At 36.7% G+C, this 21,459-nt stretch overlaps 1 protein-coding gene across 1 annotated transcript in view; it reads left to right on the forward strand.

Moving 5' to 3' along the window:
* Nucleotides 1–4,237: 4,237 nt before the first annotated feature.
* LOC149785261 (lamin-B2.L-like) overlaps nt 4,238–21,459 on the forward strand; it is a 136,578-nt gene continuing 119,356 nt past the window's right edge. Inside the window, exon 1 of the mRNA XM_089979115.1 lies at nt 4,238–4,329. Within this exon, the coding sequence (XP_089835241.1) occupies nt 4,313–4,329 (17 nt within the window). The 5' untranslated portion in view covers nt 4,238–4,312. The remainder of the gene's footprint in view (nt 4,330–21,459) is intronic.

Consider the following 21,459-nt stretch of genomic DNA (forward strand, 5'->3'; position numbering starts at 1 on the left):
GAAATAATAGATAGTTTCCCGATAAAGTCACTAGCAGATGACAATCTTGCCCATTTTACCTGGGCGATCGGCAAGCAGGTTTCTCCTATATGAGACCACCAAAAATGAATATTTTGAACACGGCGCAATGAAGCAGAATCACATTGTAAATTATATATATATATATATATATATATATATATATATATATATATATATATATATATATATATATATACTAACAGAAAACCTAATTCGCGTTCTGTTTATATATGTTTTTATAACAGTATCTTGAGATTCAATGAATTTGTATTAACTTCCAAACACCATATAAACTCAACTTTAAATCTGCCAGTTTACCACAAATATAGCTGCTGATGACGTCATGATTCGGGAACTATCTTATAGCCAGATTTCGTGGCCAACTACTCTCGTGTTTGGCTTTGGCTGCGACAAATCAGGCCACTTATGTCTCTTTGTACACTTAAGATGCTGACGGAAGGAAGTTTAAAAAAAAAAATAGATAAGTAAAGGTCAAAATTCAATGGGGGGGGGGGGTAAATAAAGTGTAAATTTAATAAAATGTGATTAAGGTAGTTGACCTGACAGATCAAATTTACTATGATCGATAAATCTGTTCCGATAACGATATTTTTATTGTGATGGTTGTTATCATCAAAATAGAAATGTCGTTATTGGGACAGATTTATCGGTCTAAAAATGCACTCAGTAGGCCTACGGATCAATGTTGCTGTCGTGGAGACGCTTAGCCATAAATTAGCTTTAAGTGATTTCTACTCCGATCTTTGTACGACATTTCGCTAGTAGCGAAAACTTAACCTATAGCAACCACGTTCAGTAGGATGTATTTGTGTCATAGCGTCTAAGAAAGAAAGCTGAGACATTTTACAGGTCTCAAGTTCTAGACCAATAATAATTCACCAAGTGAAAATATAATATTTTTTTAAAAAGATGATAGACAGATCAAATACGAACCATTACTCATTATCTTTCCACATGAATGTTATGTTATGCAGAATATTTAAAGGAATGGTTCGAATATAACATATGATTTCGAAAAATCTGACGATTTCCTTGCAAAATCTGATAATTTCTTGCTTTATTCTCTTTGTAAAGCGTCAGTAATTAGGAAAATCATGTTTTGTAGAGTTTGCAGGATGTTTCGGAAAACAGACATACATGCTACAACTTACAAACAGGTAAATATAAAGAAAGATATGCCAGGGAAGTTGTTTCTGAAAATCAAATCTTTGCTTATATCGAGATGCATTTCTCAGCGAAGCTTATTAACACGTACTGTAAAGCAGATAAACGTATTTTAATAACGAGATGTATATGAAAAACACACAACATTGTTGAATAACATGGTTACAGATATACCTTATGTTAAATCTTACATGTCGATTTTAAGAACACCATTGTGACATAGTGACAACTGTTTGGTTTTCTTTTGTGTTTTCGACACAGCAGCAAACGTAGTAATGTTTTTTTATAGTCCCGATGCAATTGGATTAAAGTGCCTTGCCAAAGGTAACACCACAGTAGATGACACGGGCTGATCAGATGGTAGTAATCGAACCAGTGCTCTTTCCGTTGCGAATCCAGAACTATAACCACTGAACCATAGCGGCTTCTAAGGTGACACATGTAAAATATATGAGAAAATAACATTCACAACCAGTAAGCATTTGACGATCATTAGAAATGCCCAGCGAAAAGCCCGATACACAAATCGTAGATTGTGAAAAAGCCAAGTTTGTCGTTGACTCCATAAATTGTATAATGGTTTTAAATTTCTTTGTCTATGGTTCTTTGGCATTGTTGGTGATGGTTTCGATCTCTGTAAGACATTATATAGTTACTCACTCAGGGTGGCCGAGTGCTATAAAGCGCTTGCATTTACCGATCACTTTCATCTCATCTTTGTCTGCATGGGTTCGAGTCTCGGGCTCGGCCAACGTGGATATGCGAGAAAACTACCATTACCTTCCCGTGGGTGTTTTTTTTTTCTTTTTTTTATCCACCAGTTATACTGACCGCCATATATAGCCTATCATACGCTGCAAAATGGTGCTAAACCCCAAAACAACAACTACGACGACGACGTCCAGTGTGCGCCTTTGTTCCTTTATAAATAGCGTTTGGTGTGGTTGGTATCGTTTAGATTACTGATACCTATTCCTGCCGAAAAAGTTTCAATTAATTTTTTCTTCCTATACCGACGGTTCGGCAGTCAATGTATGTGTCTAAAACATCTTGCAAGTTGACTTTTTCACATCTGTTCTGTGAAACAACAGATACACTATCTTAGGAACTTCAGTATATGCTAGAGTTTTAATCAAGCTTTTCAAGTGTTGTAAAACCACCCATAAAACGGAGAAATCTGTATGTTGTTGAGTTGGCACTGACGACAATTCACTGAAACTGATTGATAGTCGATACAGTTCGTTGTTCACCCCGCTCGCCTTATGAGCGTCTAATCGTGGCGTTAGTCGAAAACTGTGCACGCTTTGCTTTGCACAATCATTCTAATCGTGGCGTTAGTCGAAAACTGTGCACGCTTTGATTTGCACAATCATGTAATATCAGCAACACAAATCATCGACTGGTAATAAGTAGTGGGAGGTGTTCGGTATAAATTAGATTTTATAAATCAAGAAACGTGGTCCACTGCGTTCTAGGGTCTACTACTGGATTGTTGTTACAGTTTTAAGGCGTAACTCAAAATAAATTTGCACAAGATCGTAGTTTATATGTATAAAGAAACTTTAAAGATTGAAAGAATGAAAGTGCTTGGCCTGAATGTACTATTTCATGTTTACATGTAAAAGTAAATTAACAGATTGATATATGACAATGGAAGCAGCCTAGTGTCTCAGTCATGTTTAATAACTTTATAAAAACATAATTTTATATCCTTTAAAATGGTTCATACTTATGTAAATGAGGATATGAATATATCTGAAACTTACTGAATAATAGTTGGTGTACATTACGGTTGGTTATGTTTGACAGAAAATATTCCTACATGCCAAGAACATTATCATCAGCATCTTATGAAATTACTGCATTTCTGAAGCAAATACCATTATAATGGTTGCTATAATGCTTGCTTTAAGTTCGTAATTTATCTAACGAGTTATTCCGGTTTTCATCACTTGACTTTGTAACTTGTAAAAAAAATTGGTGAGTAACCAAACTAAAAGCTTTAAGTTGCAAATTAGTCTAAGTTTGCAAGCACCAGCGTAATCGTGAAGTGTTTTCTATGGGAGCATGATAACTCTAAAAATTACATAACTCGGTTTTTAGCTGTATTTCCAAAAACCACAGATTTTGACTGAACTAGTCTTAATGCTTCAGAATTTCTTGATTTGTAATAAACATGTCCTAGACAAAATATCACTAACTGGCTTAATTTTTATTATATGCCTTATTTTATTACAAATATGTTCTCACCGAAAAAAGCTCACTTTTGTGAAGGAAGTTTCTGAAGTTTTTAAATCACCATTCGATATTCATAGCGAAAAATGCGCGAAGAATATAGGGTTCATATTTGACGGTACATCTCCACAGCTCTGAATATTGCTGGGCAGATTTACGGAGTTTGCACAGTGCGAGTCTTTTGATTTTAATTTAATTAAGCTAATTGCAAAGATGTTGACATGTCTGAGTTAGTACAGAATTACTGTGAGCATTCGTTCTGAATGTGTTGTTTGTCTTGTGATTGTTTGTCGGGTGGGGTAGAGGCGGTCTCCTCAAAATTGCGGTTACTTGTTACAGATTTGATTGACACAGATGCCATTTACATGTAGTTCATATAATCATTTGATATTAATATATAACTATCTAATATCAGCATTCTTTATCTAATGGCAGGTATACATGTGCTCTAAGAAAATATTCCTAACTTAACTGATAATGCCAGCATTTGAGATGGCATAGTGTCATATATCTGCCTTCATAATCATGGAGTAGGCCTAATAGTCGATTTTCCACTATTGAATTCTATGAAACTGGCTGAGCCATGACAATATTTTATATAGATTCCATTTATTATCATTGAGTGATCTACCTGAATATCAAAAGCTCAATCTATGTGGCTCAGACAGGCCTGTAATTACATGAAGTACATAACAGGACGGGCACAATGAACCCACTATTAAGATTGCCGTTTGTTTACTTCTCAACGGTAACTACCAAGGGTTGTCTCCCTTTGGTTAATAAGTTAACAGAGTTGAGCAGAGAAAGTAGTGATCAAGTTTTATTGGATTGAATTTAATGGTCTTTTGTATTGGTTGGAGTTTCTATTGTGATGGAAGAGTGGCAGAGGTGAGTTCACTGTTTACCTGGTATATCACTTTCAGTGTGTAGCATAACAGCTGTTGGGGGGTTTTGTCAGTAGCTTAGCATGGTTGTGTTGAAAGCCAATTCAAGAGTATATGAATAATAAGAATGTATATAGTGTGTATACATACTACTCGAGATTAATGGTTTTTATCATAACTCTTTATAAAATCAAATTGAACATTGAATCTATTTGGGAGGGGACAGATTTAATTTAAATGTAAACTTTCTTATTTGTTAAATCTTTCATACCTATAAACACATACCTCTCTAATTATTGATGTAAAGCTAAGATTCTTTCTTTCTTACTTTCTTTCTTTCTTTCTTTCTTTCTTTCTTTCTTTATTTATTTATTTATTTTATTATTTATTTATTAAAACAATTAAACAAGTTTTTAAATTTTTTAAATATTTTATTACATTGATTTGTGATTGTAAAAGTGAATAAATTTATTATATACATTTTTGTGAGGTTTATGAAATATATCTTGTGTCATCTGCAAGTGATTGCCTGGTCTAATTTTCCATCAGTGGTATCACAGTTCAAATGTTTGACTCCTATAATTCTAAAATACAAATGTGCAGATGCAAATGTTCAGTGTCCACACCAAGTCCATAGAAACCATGGTGACAGAGAGGCTATGGCAGCATGCCCTATATTACTAATAAACTCTGAATCTATGGCACAGATAACCAACTCATTTTTATAAAAACCTTGCATTTCAAAAGCAGCCAAATATCCAGAATGCATTCCAACATACCTGTACACTTTTGGAGTCAAATTACTTGGACCACATGTACATGAATCTGCCCATTTTGCTATTAATGCATTGGTGTGTGAAGGGGCGCATGCAGGGTGATCACGAGGTGCAGACAACATGGGTGCCAAGTCCAGGAGATGCTGTCTACCATTTTATGGAGTTTGCAATATATTATGGGGTGTGTGTGCCAAAGGCGAATTTCAGCTGGGGTGTTGTTTCACTAAGTGCAAATTTGTGGTGGTCCCAGGTGCATGATCTTTTATTTTTTTGTAGCAGTTAAGATAGAAATTTCAAACTTTGAGGAATGTTTTGTTATGGTTAGAAGCAGTGCAGTGCAGATTTACAATGTGATCCACCATCCAAGTGATCACATGCTCGAACTGGAAACCTGAGAAGAGGGACTGTCATAGGGAGGGTATTATCCATGAGGAAAGCATAAGAGCAGTTTTGCATGTCTGGAGAGTTCTGTATTATTTCCCATGCTGTTACTGTAGCTAAAACCCAACTAAGAGACACTTTATAAAATCAAATGTCAGTTCATTTCAGAGTCACATATATTCACTTTGAATACAAATGCATGGCAAGGGGAAAGTCAGATGGATATGATTCCTCCCTCTGATTTTGCTGAAAATGGTAATGTGCACCCCCCCCATAGTCTGACATCAGAGAAGAAATTAATCTAATATTTGTTTTCATTATCATCTGAATACACTTTGCTTTTCAAAATTACATATGCTGCATAGAATTTCATACATGTAAAATGACACTACATCATGTCAAATTTCATACATGTAAAATGACACTACATCATGTAGAATTTCATACATGTAAAATGACACTACATCATGTAGAATTTCATACATGTAAAATGACACTACATCATGTAGAATTTCATACATGTAGAATGACACTACATCATGTCAAATTTCATACATGTAAAATGACACTACATCATGTAGAATTTCATACATGTAAAATGACACTACATCATGTAGAATTTCATACATGTAAAATGACACTACATCATGTCAAATTTCATACATGTAAAATGACACTACATCATGTAGAATTTCATACATGTAAAATGACACTACATCATGTAGAATTTCATACATGTAAAATGACACTACATCATGTCAAATTTCATACATGTAAAATGACACTACATCATGTAGAATTTCATACATGTAAAATGACACTACATCATGTAGAATTTCATACATGTAAAATGACACTACATCATGTAGAATTTCATACATGTAGAATGACACTATATCATGTAGAATTTCATACATGTAGAATGACACTACATCATGTCAAATTTCATACATGTAAAATGACACTACATCATGTAGAATTTCATACATGTAAAATGACACTACATCATGTAGAATTTCATACATGTAAAATGACACTACATCATGTCAAATTTCATACATGTAAAATGACACTACATCATGTAGAATTTCATACATGTAAAATGACACTACATCATGTAGAATTTCATACATGTAAAATGACACTACATCATGTAGAATTTCATACATGTAGAATGACACTACATCATGTAGAATTTCATACATGTAGAATGACACTACATCATGTCAAATTTCATACATGTAAAATGACACTACATCATGTCAAATTTTATACATGTAAAATGACACTACATCATGTAGAATTTCATACATGTAGAATGACACTACATCATGTCAAATTTCATACATGTAAAATGACACTACATCATGTCAAATTTTATACATGTAAAATGACACTACATCATGTAGAAAGAAATTCACAGAAGAAATTACATAATCACCCAGCAATTCAACATTTGCTACATGTGCATTGCTCATTTCATGTGGCTAATTGATAATGAAACAGAAATAGGCCTCGGGACTATAATATAAGGAATTCTTTTCACTTAAATTTTTACATGTATTCAAAGTTTTCTTTTAACGTAATATAGAACCATTTGCTTTACCATTCAGACTACAGTTTGCAGTAGTTTGTGAAATTGGTAGGAATTCGTTATTAGTTGTCATTGACAGAGTTATTCAAAGCATATTAGTTGTTAGCATTCAAAGCAAACCCAAACCTTGGAAGTTCTGACAAATGGCCTTGACTGATAAGAAAATGGATTGAATTGGTTTGTTTAGGTTGTTGTAAGCACTTCAGTTAAGCATGGGATTAAAAATTCAATGTTACTAGGGGTAAATTAAATATTTTCCTATACATCCTGAGTCATCAAAAACTATGGCTTTGGTTTAAATATACATTTTTGTCATAAATTAAATGACATGATTGGCTGTGATCACCTTCTGTCTGGTGAACACGATTATTTAATTGAAATATGCACCCGACACTATATGTACATGGCATGTATATCATTGGATATTATGAATCAGTTTGCTGAAGATGAGCCATTTTCTGGATGATATGTGAGTCGAGTTTTATGCTAAATCTGGTCGCAGTATCACTAAACATCTCAAAGATTTCTTCTAATATTGAGGTTTTTGAATATTTTTCTTATTGCTGCAGCGGTAACAATTACTGTTTTTCATTGAATATTCATCAGGCTTCAAGGATGACAATACAGTACAGTCATCAAATCTTGAATGTTCTTTAAGGATTATTGCCTTATCACTAAGGAAATTTTTAAATTATTTTCTCAGATTTTATTAATTCATCAACTCCTTTGAGAATAAAATGGTTTCAATGTGATTTTTGGGGTCTTAAATGATATGTCTGTTCCACTTATCAGTATGTATATTAATACACAACCTATGAAACAATACATACATATATACATACATATATACATACAAACAGACAGACATACATACATACATACATACATACATACATACGTACGTACATACATACATATGTATACACTTAAGTAATACATATGCTAATAACTAACAATTCTTTATAGCTGCCCAAAACAAATCTAGGTAAATATTGTTTTGTATCAATCCTGTCTTTAATATTGATGTGTGTATACAATTATATATGTATTGATACATCAGTGAGTTGTTTCACCCTTGGCGATTTTGCATCTTTTTCAATATCTCCACATCATATTTATTGGCACTGTATAAAGTATCATAAACAAGATAAAAATCTTGGGAGAAATGTTGCAGTTCTTTGTTATGTATATTTGATTTGATTTATATTTGATTTAATTTAATTGTCTGTAAGTTGAAAATTTTTTATTTTTAATTTCATTACATGTCAATGTAATATAATTTTTGTTTACTAGTAATTTTATATTTTCCAGAAAATTCAGTTTGACCTGAATCTTTTCATAAATACCTAATAATCTAAACACTGTTTCTATTTCTGACTTAGTTGCTGACCTTGATTTGGAAATCAGTGAGAGAAGTAAACATTTTATTTTTTTCTTATTCTTAGAGTAAAATGATTGGTTTTTGTCAAGGTCATACTGGGACTATGTGCTTTTAGACGTAAATACTGTATAACCTTTGTTTATAGTGATATTTCTCAGTTTGGGCTTTTTCTTTACACTGGAAAGTGTGTTTGTGACCAGTTTGGGAATTACTTTTTAATTTTTATTCGAATTATTTGGTTTCTAAAAGATTAGTTCTTTTTCCTGGAAATATTTGAGTGCTCTCACAGAATTATTGGAGAAAGACATTTATTTAAATTTTATATGTAAATTCAAACACTGGAATATTATTGACTGTGGAATAAAATAGAACTGTAGATGATACAACACCATAAAGGCTACTACAGTATACGTCATTGCCTTCCATTTTGGAATTTTCATCAGGACTCGAACTTGTATTCATTAGAACATTTCATTATTAGGATTCTAAAATTTAATTTGTGGATTATTCTTGGATTATTTTTGGATTTCATTCTTAAAACCGTAAGTTCTTATTTTTTCAATTTTACAGCGTTTTTCCAGGAAATTAAATTATTTGTTAAATTTGTCAAAGCTTGTTGTTTTCACTCTTTTTTTTTTGTTACTGTTTATTCGAGCCTGAACATGTAACATCTTACTGAAAATGGGACCTGGCCCGAGTCTAACTAAATTTTTTGCATTTTTTCCATAAACCAAGCTTTAGAAATATCTTGCTCATGATTTATTTGAGAGCACCGAGACATTTGCATGAAGTAGTCATAAATGGTTTGTTTAAGAATGAACATTTTACTTTCAAAATCATACACTTGAAGTATTTTTATTCATGATAAAAAAATATAGGAATTTCTCAGATCTGAGCTCAAAATCCTCTGAATTTCCTCCAGGGTAAAGAAAACAAAGCTCATTTTTGGAGAGTTCATTATTTTATGACCGCTGCACACTGAATATTTAGAAAACAAAGAAGTGATGAAATAAGATTTTCAGAAATCTCATTTAACAGGAACTTCTTAACAGAGTCTTTTATGGGCAGATATAATTTATATTGTGGTAAATGATATATCAGTTGACACTATATTTCTAATCTCAGCAGTGTCCCTTATGGATATATGTGCTTTATATTGAAGTAAAATGATATGTCAGTTATTAAAAAACCAAGTAAACATTGTCCTTTATGAGCAGTGCCCTTTAAACTAAGGTAAAATTATTTAGTAAAATAAGAGAGGCTTGTGAGCAATATCTTTTACGAGAAGGTTCTTTTAGTTTAGTAATATGATGATTAATCAAGCTATTCGAAAATTGGTTGAAAAGTTAAATGAACAAGAATTTGATTATGATTTGTGATAACCAAATACAAACACTTTTCTCTGAATGTTCAACATGTTGCAGACATGCCATATGTGCTCACAAGTCAAGTCAAACTGCAGACATCAAAGATCCTGATCTGCCATATCATAATGAGCCTGCAGATCAGAATCTGTGTTGTTTATTATACTGATTACTCCTAATAAACTGCACAGACCTAAATCTGCCAGTGTATTATACATCAGTAGATCTGGGTCTGTGCAGTTTGCAGTTGGACTCGACTTATAAGCAAGTGCAGATGATATTTTTTTTATTTTGTGTATCATGGATTATAATCAAATATAATATCTAAGGCAATCCCAGAATTAAAGCTACCATGTAGACTTGCTTATAAGTTAATTCCAACTGCAAACTGCAAAACCCAGATATGTTATTGAATGATGCACTGGCAGGTCTGGGTCTTTACAGTCTATTAGGAGTGATAAGTAGAACAGATTATATACACTGATCTGCCAGTGCATTATGTAGTAGTAAAACAGGATCTTTGTTGTTTGCTGCTGGACTAAACTTATAAGTGAATATATATGATAAACATTCTTAGACTTTGTGTGCAGTTCTGTTTATTCTTCCTGTTCCACAGATCGTCAGCACTACTTTTTATGGAGATGAATGCTGAGGTAGATTTAGTTATACTTGATTACACAAAGTATAATAACTGTTTCCTTAAGTAAAACTAGCACAATATGTCAGACTGTAAGATACTTTCTTGGTGAATTGTATTGTTTTACATTGTTATTTTATATTCAGGTAAAATTACAAGAAATGTTTATGTACATTTTTCTGTGAATAAATAGTGCTTTTTATTAAATATGCAATATTATTCTAATGGGAAAAATAATTTTTTCAGAAAAGGGTAACATTATCTATGCTATTATCATCTTTTACTAGCCATGTGTTCTGTTGATCCTATCATATTGGGGCAACTGCCTTTTGAAAGCCTTGGCTATGGTTAAGTTACCTATCTTGAGAAATTACCTACAAGAAAGGTACTAATTATGGTAATTGATGCCTGGCAATATTCTTTGTCTGATACCTGCACTATTTACCCATATATATAACAGCAATCTTATATGTGTTGTCTGAGGTAACAAAATCGATCATTCACAGTCGTCTATTGGTTTAAAGTGGTCATCTGAGAATTGTACTCAACTTTAATCATGCTATTTTTGATGTATGGTATTCCCTCGCAATAAGGGACCTTGGTAGGTGGCATTTCTTTTTATTAGGCAGGTATCATCATGGATCCCATTTCTTGATTTAATAGCATGTACAAAAACACCTCAGTATCAGGAAACCTCATCTACAAGGCTGTCCACTTTATGGCTCTCATGAACAGCATTATAATGAAGGAATACTATATCTGAAATAGTACATGTTGATAGTTTACCATTGCAGTTTAGATACACCCCCACCCCCTGACCCAAAACACCTCTTACTATTGATCTATACAGTTCTGATGCATATAATGTATCCTTCTTGATACATATAATGTATCCTTCTTGATGCATATAATGTATCCTTCTTGATGCATATAATGTATCCTTCTTGATGATCATAGTTGTGTCAAAATTACTTGAAAATGTCACTGTAACTTAAGTTATAGTACAGTGATATTTTGATCCCACATGGGTATCCCAGGAGAGGGAGCTAAAGATTCACACATGGTTAAGGACATGTAGTGGACTTCAGCTTGACTATGCTTACCCTGGTTTTTTTGTCCCATCTTGCATGAAGAAAACAGCTTAAAATTTATAACTGTCAGTGTCGATCATGTAAAACTGTATAAATAACTATTTGTTATAAGAGAAGAGATACTTGTATTTTGATTTTGAATTGAATGAAAATCTGTGTGTGTATGTGTGTGTGAATTGGATTTTTAATGTAGCTTTAAAAAATTTCAGTCATATCTCTATGATGTCTGCAGTGTGGCAGTTTATAGTGATGTCTATGGGGCATCATGCCGCAGACATGTTGTATCATATCCCACTCAGTCACATTATCCTAACACTGATTGTTTTATAAGGCTTTGGTATGACTCATTCAGGGTTTGAACCCACAACCTCATGCATCTGAGGCAGATGCTCGAAACACTTTGGCCACTGGAGCAGTCGGATGAAAATCTAACTTCATTTTTCTAGAATGTGCAAATAAATTATTGCTTTGTTTACCCCACCATCCCCCAACCCCATTTAGTATGGCATCACCAGTAATTTTGTTGTGATGACAATGATTATTAATATCAATAGTTATTGCCCCTCCTTGGACATGAGTGTTAAACAAAAGTTTCAAGCTAAAAATTAAAAAAGTTTTTAAAAAAAGTAAAAAATTGGTATGAGCAATTTCATAAGAGTCTGAACATAAATATATAAAGAAAAGGTTTGAAAAAATCGGTATGCCACCATGAATTTTGAACCTGAGACCTTTTGTTTGGTATGCTTAACACACGGAAAGTCAAATATGGGTGTTTATGTGTAAGATTATTATGATTATTATTACCATCTACATCAACATCATCACATTTATGAATCTTTGGTTATGGAGTCTACAGTAGAGTAGATTTTATCATACTGTTTATATTACTGTTATTTTTAGTGCAGATAAACCAGTGATGCTTCCTTCTAACTCGAGTGAGTCACCACACTGTCACAGGTAAGATGGGCATTGGATAATTGTAGTGTTGATCAAGGGAAGTAACTACTGTCGGTCTATTTTGTGACAATGTAGAGTGTTCTCACTGGAGTCATGGCTGCACTTAAAGGTTCATAAGCTGGTATGCTTGTGTCAGTGAAGAGTGTTCTCACTTGAGTCATGGCTGCACATAAGGTTCATATTATTATTATTATTATTATTATTATTGATACATCAGAAGAAAAAAAAACTATTGGTCATTTTACATATAAGAACTAGTAACAATCTTCTAAGCAAGTGATTCAAGAAGGGAGAAGAAGGGTGATAAGTCCTTTTGATTTTACTGAAGACAAGTCATGTACTTTACATCATATTTATAACCAGTCTACTTTCATTGGTTAAAAAGAGAATAAAGGGTGTTTGTAAAATCTTTAAAAAGAACAGGAGCAAAGATTTTCAACCTTCATTGATTTCTTCAGGTTTTTATTTTGTTTTATTTTAGTATTTTTCTGTAAATCTTTTCATATACACCATTGTGCTAGAACTGTAAATTATTTTTCTTTTGATTTTTATGCAGTTGAACCTGAAAGCTATGACAGTCATTACAATGCCAAAGTTTGTTCGTTCAAGAGTCTAAGATGACTCTGTTTGCAAGTGAAATTATTAAGGTTCATACTCAAACATTTAATTGTTACACCATATATTTTAGACATACCATGTCAAATGAGCTCGGTAAGAATATACATTGTCATTAATTTTAGCTGCAAATCATACCTACATTACATTATGGTAATAAAAAATAGGTAAAAATACTGAATCAATTGCCACTGGAACAAAGAATTTATTTATTATGGTTTCTGAAACTTTACTTTCAGTATAACATTGTCCCCTTTAAAATGTTTAAAGCTGAGGTTACACAGTCACACCAAATGAATCCAAACATTCACTTTCAGTATATAATTGGCCCCTTTAAAATGTTTAATGCTGAGGTTACACAGCCACACCAAATGAGTCCAAAAATTCACTTTAAGTATATAATTGGCCCCTTTAAAATGTTTAATGCTGAGGTTACACAGCCACACCAAATGAGACCAAAAATTCACTTTCAGTATATAATTGGCCCCTTTAAAATGTTTAATGCTGAGGTTACACAGCCACACCAAATGAGTCCAAAAATTCACTTTCAGTATATAATTGGCCCCTTTAAAATGTTTAATGCTGAGGTTACACAGCCACACCAAATGAGTCCAAAAATTCACTTTCAGTATATAATTGGCCCCTTTAAAATGTTTAATTCTGAGGTTACACAGCCACACCAAATGAGTCCAAAAATTCACTTTCAGTATATAATTGGCCCCTTTAAAATGTTTAAAGCTGAGGTTACACAGTCACAGTATAAATGACCACTATGACTTTTGTGTGAAGACATTACACCATATGCTTTCCTGCACATTTATAATGATTGTTTCAAAAACAGCTTTGAAATGGTTTGGACTTCATCAATTTTTGATGGAAGTTATACAAACTAAGAATATTTTTTTGTTTTAGTGACAGTTTATTAAATGTTTTTATTATCAATGACCATAATGTACTGTCAGTACCACAATCGGTTAGAATCATTTGAAGTCCAGCACTCTCTCATTACGAGGTCCTTTGGGGCCCCAAGTGGCCAAGTGATCTAAAGCACTAACTGTTTCGGATCACTGCCATCTCAACTCTGCATGGGTTCGAGTCTCAGGCTCAGCCAATGTGGGTACATGAGAAAAGTTGCCAGTAGTTTCTCGTGGGTCAGTGGATGATTCTTTCCATGGTATTTCCAGGTTCTTCCTCCACCATTGATACTGGCTGCCATGTATAGCCTATCTTGTGCTGAAAATGGAATTAAACCCCATAACAACAACAACAACAATGAGGTTCATTATAACATGGTTCCAGTTAAGGCATATATGGTCATGGATTCCATTTTATTACATGGTTGTATTGACCTGTTGCTAGAATAGATATAACAATGTGTACTCATTATCGTAGCACATCATATAAATCAGAATATTTATGTTAATGTTTACATTAGCCTTACATTTTTATTTTGTACTGAAATTATTTGAAAAAAGTTTGAAATATAATTTTGGTGATTTGAATTTGTTATGGCAGTTGGCTAGGCAACATTCATTAGTCCCAAATATACAACCTTCTTGTAAATTGTTGCCTTTCACAATAATAGTATTTGTTGGTCTAAGGTTGACATTGCCTGGGGTGGGTGTGGGAGACAAGCGCCCCAATCCTCCAAAATGCCCCATACGGCCTGCGTCTCTTACTGCCTCTGTCAACTAAAATCCAGCTCCTGGCCTTCGTGAGTGGCTTAGATTTGAAGCCCGGCAGACCATGTTTTCTACTAACAGGAGAAGGGGTGAAGGCGGCCCACTGGCGCCTTAAAACCAGTTGCTTCGGGTAGATGGGACTCGTAAACCTTGGATGGTAGCTCATCTAGGAGAAGGAAAACTCCGATTCCAAACCTCAGCTGCCTTGTGGCTATACCCACTCATGGGAAAGGCTAAGGGAGTAAACCCCGACAGAAAATCCGGAGATGGAGTCCCTAAGGCGGTATGACATTGACTTCAACGTCATTCCGGCAACTCCTGCGACGCCGTTGGTGCCAAGCTGTATCGGCATTCGTCGTTCCCTTGGGCACACCAGCTGCGTGGAGAGGGGGGATCTACTGCATGGGCAACAGCTGATTCTCCATACCACCCTGCCCAGGCTTCATAGCTCCACTGGAGAGGACACTCCAGCGTCGTCGTACGGCGTCGGCACAACACGAGAAGTAGCAGTTTACCGGTTCTAAGTCAAAGCTCGATTGGCGTAGAGCTTGGCGCCAGGGGTTACTTCTGACAGTGGGAGAGATCATCAGGTCTCACTGGACAGCTACCGCCCGCCTCAAGCTGGGCAGCCCCCAGTCAGTAAGGTGCTGCCCGCCATGGCCTGCCTGCTTCACTGGGTGCGTGGAGCTTAGAGAACCATCTCGACAAGTGGGCCACAAAACTCTGCACCAGGAAAGACTAAAAGAAGAAATAAAAAGACTCCAACTCTTCGTTTTGCAACCTGGAACATCAGGACCATGTGTCCTGGATTGACCACTGACCTATAGCAGATCGACGATGCACGGAAGACTACCGTCATTGACAGAGAACTCTCCCGACTGAACATCGACATTGCCTGCCTCCAGGAGACCCGACTGGCTGACAGCGGCACCATCAGGGAAGCCAATTACACATTCTTTTGGCAGGGGAAGCCCTTGGATGAACCTAGGCAGCATGGTGTAGGCTTTGCCGTCAAGAACACGCTAATCGCCTTCATTGAACCTCCATCATCAGGTACTGAGAGAATCCTTGCCCTCCGGCTGTCAACATCCTTAGGCCCGGTCAACATCTTTAGTGTGTACGCCCCAACCCTCTACTCCACCTACGAGGAGAAAGACAAGTTTTATGAGGCTCTGGATCAGGCAATATCCAGTATCCCCAACAATGAAAGCCTTTACTTACTAGGAGACTTCAATGCTAGAGTGGGAGCTGACCATGAGGCCTGGTCCACCTGTCTCGGCTTTTACGGAAGGGGCAAGATCAACGAGAATGGTCAGCGACTGCTGGAGATGTGCTGCTCCCACAGCCTATGTGTGACAAACACTTTCTTCAAATGCAAGGAGATCCACCAGGTGTCGTGGAGACACCCACGTTCACGCCACTGGCACCAGCTAGACCTCGTCATCACCAGGCATGCAGAACTGGCCAGTGTCCTCCTTACCCGCAGCTACCACAGTGCCGATTGTGACACGGACCATTCCCTCGTGGCCAGCAAGGTGCGAATATTACCCAAGAAGCTGCACCACGCCAAGAAGAAGGGTCACCCACGTATCAACACCTGCTGTGCAAGCAACCCAGAGAAAACACAGCAGTTCATCAGCAAACTGAAGGAAGCCCTCACCAAAGTGACACCTGATGACACCATTGATTCCAAGTGGTCCCATATCCGTGACTCTGTGTACAATTCAGCCATCACAGCTTACGGGAAGAGGGAGCGAAAGAATGTCGACTGGTATGAGGCAAACTGGGAGGAGATGGAGCCCGTGACTGAGGCAAAGAGGAAAGCCCTCCTGGCATACAAGGCTGCACCTAGCCCCAGAACACTACAAGCCCTCAGGATTGCAAGGAATAACGCCCAGAAGACCGCCCGCCGCTGTGCCAACACCTACTGGCTGAACCTTTGCAACAGTATACAGACAGCTGCTGACACCGGGGATACAAGAGGAATGTATGAGGGTATCAAAAAGGCGACAGGCCCCCCCAGCTACAAGACCAACCCCCTCAAGTCCAAGACGGGCAAAGTCATCACAGACCAGGGGAAACAACTGCAGCGATGGGTTGAGCACTATCTCGAGCTATATGCAACCCAAAACAATGTCACTGGAACTGCCCTGGACGCCATTCCAGACCTGCCTGTCATGGAGGAGCTAGACACACAGCCCACCCTGGAAGAGCTCGGAAAAGCCATCGATTGCCTTGCCTGTGGGAAGGCTCCTGGAAGCGACGGCATTCCGCCTGAAGTCCTCAAGAGCGGAAAACCAGCACTTCTCCAGCCCCTACACACACTCCTCTGCCTTTGCTGGGAACAGGGATACATCCCACAGGACATGCGTGACGCCAACATCGTCACTTTGTACAAAAACAAAGGAGACCATAGCGACTGCAACAACTATCGGGGCATCTCCCTCCTCAGCATCGTCGGAAAGGCCTTCGCCCGTGTTGCCTTGGCACGCATGCAGATCCTAGCCTCCCGCGTCTACCCAGAATTCCAGTGTGGATTTCGACCGGCAGGTCAACTGTAGACATGATCTTCTCACTACGTCAGCTGCAGGAGAAGTGTCGCGAGCAGCAGATGCCCCTCTACATTGCCTTCATAGACCTGACGAAGGCGTTTGACATGGTTAGTCGGAGTGGACTCTTCAGACTCCTGCAGAAGATCGGCTGCCCCCACGTCTGCTTGCTGTCATTATGTCGTTCCACGAGAACATGCACAGCACAGTGTGCTTCAATGGCGCAACATCTGAAGCATTCCCAGTCGTTAGCGGAGTCAAACAAGGCTGTGTCCTTGTACCGACGCTCTTTGCCATCTTCTTCTCCATGCTTCTCCAGTACGCATTCAAGGACTGCAGCGAGGGAGTGTACATCCATACCAGGGCTGACGACAAGCTGTTCAACATCGCCCGTCTCCGTGCTAAGACTAAAGTCACAGAGGTACTCATCCGTGAATTGCTCTTTGCCGACGATGCAGCCTTGACATCACACACGGAAGATGGACTTCAGCAGCTGGTATGCTGCCTCTCCCATGCATGTAAGGAATTTGGACTGACCATCAGTTTGAAGAAAACAAATGTCATGGCACAGGACACAGACTCCCCTCCCTCTGTCTCCATTGATGGGTACAATTTGGAAGTTGTCGAGAACTTCACATACCTCGGGTCTAACATCTCCAGCTCACTCTCCATTGATTCTGAGGTGGGCGGCAGGGTTGCCAAGGCAGCAGCAGTGATGGCCAGACTTAACCAGAGGGTCTGGAACAACCCCAACCTCACAGAGAAGACCAAACTGCGTGTCTACCAAGCGTGCGTGCTCAGCTCACTTCTCTACAGCAGCGAAACATGGACCACCTATGCAAGACACGAGAGGAAACTCAACAGCTTCCACCTGAGATGTCTGCGGCACATTCTGCACATCCAGTGGCAGGACAAAGTACACAACACAGAGGTTCTAGAACGCGCCAACATGAACAGCATGTTCTCCATACTCAGCGAGAGGCGCCTTCGCTGGCTCGGCCATGTCAAGAGAATGGACCCAGGTCGCATTCCCAAGGACCTGTTATATGGGGAGTTAGCAGAAGGTGCACGACCAACTGGACGACCACATCTGCGCTACAAAGATGTTTGCAAGAAGGATATGAAGACAGCAAACATCAATGTCAACGACTGGGAGAGCTGTGCAAACAACCGTTCCAGCTGGCGTCTAGCTGTCAGGCAGGGAGTTCAAAACGCAGAGGAAAAGAGAAGAATAAAGCAAGCTGAAAAGAGAGCTAAAAAGAAGGATAAGCAAAAGCGTACTTTGGAGCTATGCCATTGTCTCTCGTAGACGGACGGATGCCAAGAAAGATATATATATTGGAATGTGTTAGGGTTTGACTGACATACATCAATATGCTAATTGGTAGTCTAGATAAATATAATCTAATATATAATAAACTGTGTATCACAGGAATATGGTGTTGGTTCTTATATCATCTAACAGTGTGAAGATATGGTGTCTATGTACTTTATCCTGTACACTCGCTTATAAGTGCATTGGCATATCAGTTACTTTGCAGTTCGTTAGGAGTAATCAATAGAACAAATAATATAGACCATGATCTGCAGGCAATTTATGCAATGGCACATCATAGTCTATGTTGTTTACACTTGGATCCACCTTATATACTCACTTATATGATGAGTCCAACTGCAAACTGCACAGACCCAGAGCTACTGGCATATATTGTGTCAGCAGATCTGAGTGTGTGCAGTTTTTTAGGACTAGAAAAAACAACATAGACCCTAATCTAAAGGTGCATTTTGCTATGGCAGATCAGGATCTTTGTTGTTTGCAGTTTTGACTTGAGTATATAAAGTACTTATAAGTGAGTATAGAAAGTACTGATGAGTGAGTATAGAAAGTATCTGATTTGTTCTATTTGACTTCAGTATATAAAGTACTTATAAGTGAATATAGAAAGTATCTGATTTGTTCTATTTGATGTTTGAGAATTGTGTGGTACTGATCATTAGCAGAATGAACTATCATCAATACACAAAATGTGCATTCTGCAAAATGAAAATTTGATTGATACTATTAGTGAGTATAGAAAGTATCTGATTTGCTCTATTTGACTTGAGTATATAAAGTACTTATAAGTGAGTATAGAAAGTATCTGATTTGTTCTATTTGACTTGAGTATATAAAGTGCTTATAAGTGAGCATAGAAAGTATCTGATTTGTTCTATTTGACTTGATTATATAAAGTACTTATAAGTGAGTATAGAAAGTATCTGATTTGTTATATTTGACTTGAGTATATAAAGTACTTATAAGTGAATATAGAAAGTATCTGATTTGTTCTATTTGACTTGAGTATATAAAGTACTTATAAGTGAGTATAGAAAGTATCTGATTTGTTCTATTTGACTTGAGTATATAAAGTACTTATAAATGAATATAGAAAGTATCTGATTTGTTCTATTTGACGTTTGAGAATTGTGTGGTACTGATCATTAGCAGAATGAACTATCATCAATACACAAAATGTGCATTCTGCAAAATGAAAATTTGATTGATACTATTAGGGATATTCCAGTAAGTAGCACCATTTTCCTGTATTTGAAGTTGTGTCATCTTGATGCTTCAGGTTTTAAGAATAGATCCTTTCTAAAAGTTTGCAGAATCTTGGAATTGCTATAATATTGAATTGTTGCAGGTAGTAATACAGTATTTGGTAACTATAAGGGCATTTATTACAATACAGTTCATTGTATAAGGTCTTTCGTTACAACATGGTTCCTGTTATAAGGCCCTTCATTACAAACATTCAGTAACTATAAGGGAATATTTATGACAACAGTCAGTCCCTATTATAAGACCATTTATTACAACATGGTCCCTATTATAAGACCCTTCATTACAACACAGTCCCTATTATAAGGCCATTTATTACAACATGGTCCCTGTTATAAGGCCCTTCATTACAACTCAATCCCTATAATAAGGCCTGATGATTTATACAGCACAGTCCTATTTATAAGGCCATTTATTACTACATGGTCTCTATTATTAGGCCATTTATTACAACATGATCCCTGTTTTAAGACAAGCATGTTAATGGATCTCATTTCGTTCATTGGTTGTAAAATTAAACTCATCATGAACTTCATTATAAGGCAGTAAACTCTGTGCAATGCATTATAATGAGGGAGCAGGGAATATTTGGCCACTACACTTACAAAGTGTGTGCAAGGCATATTAAAGTCATGTCAAGATCACATGTAAATTTTCACCACAAGGTGCTGGAATGTTTAAGGATCAATACTTCAGCATGTCTAGTAATGCTAGTGCAAGTTAAGCATACAGTCATTCATTGGTTTCTATTTCTATCCTTACAACCTGCAGGCTTGGGAATTTAGGAATGCACTTGTAGGATTATAGGCCTGATGCACTCTCCTCAGTGTCATAAAAGGCAACTAATATTGAGGGTACAGTAGTTAGCCTGCCCTACGGTCAACCGAAAGAGTGTGGGTTCGAATCCTACCATCACATCAGCATAGGCCAGCTGCCAGTGTGTTCTTGGGCAAGTCACCTTACTCCAGGTGCTTTGGCATGAAATTGTCTATTTGTGTTGCTGTGCTATAAAGCACCAAACTAAACCAACCAAACCTTGTATCCATTCTTTTTTTGTTCTATCTACCATATTATACCCACAAACTCTGCAATAACTTTTTCCAACTGTTTCCAGACAAATCAGGAGTATAGATGTATAATTACCAGAGTTCAAAAGGTAATTATAAAAATCCCTGAGCTAATCAAGGTTAATAGGACCAGTCAGTCATAGACTGTACTCAGAATTTTTTATTGAGCTCATCAGATAGATAGGGATATTGTTACAGCACAATTATTTTTGGTGGCAGAACTTGTATAAGCTTAGTCTGAGATTCCTCTAACCTTTCCTATCCCATATTAACTATTTGGACAGTTATGTTTGAGTGTGAGTTTGAAATTTGGACAGTTGGAGTGTGATTCAAGATCTGGACATTTATGTAGGAATGAGAGATCAAAATTTGTATAGTTGTGTTAGGGTGTCATCGGTTATTAATTATAATAATCATAAAATTTCAAATAATAAAGCA

Source organism: Sinohyriopsis cumingii, chromosome 13 (genome assembly GCF_028554795.1).
Source record: "Sinohyriopsis cumingii isolate HCF-2022 chromosome 13, ASM2855479v2, whole genome shotgun sequence".
NCBI lineage: Eukaryota > Metazoa > Mollusca > Bivalvia > Unionida > Unionidae > Sinohyriopsis > Sinohyriopsis cumingii.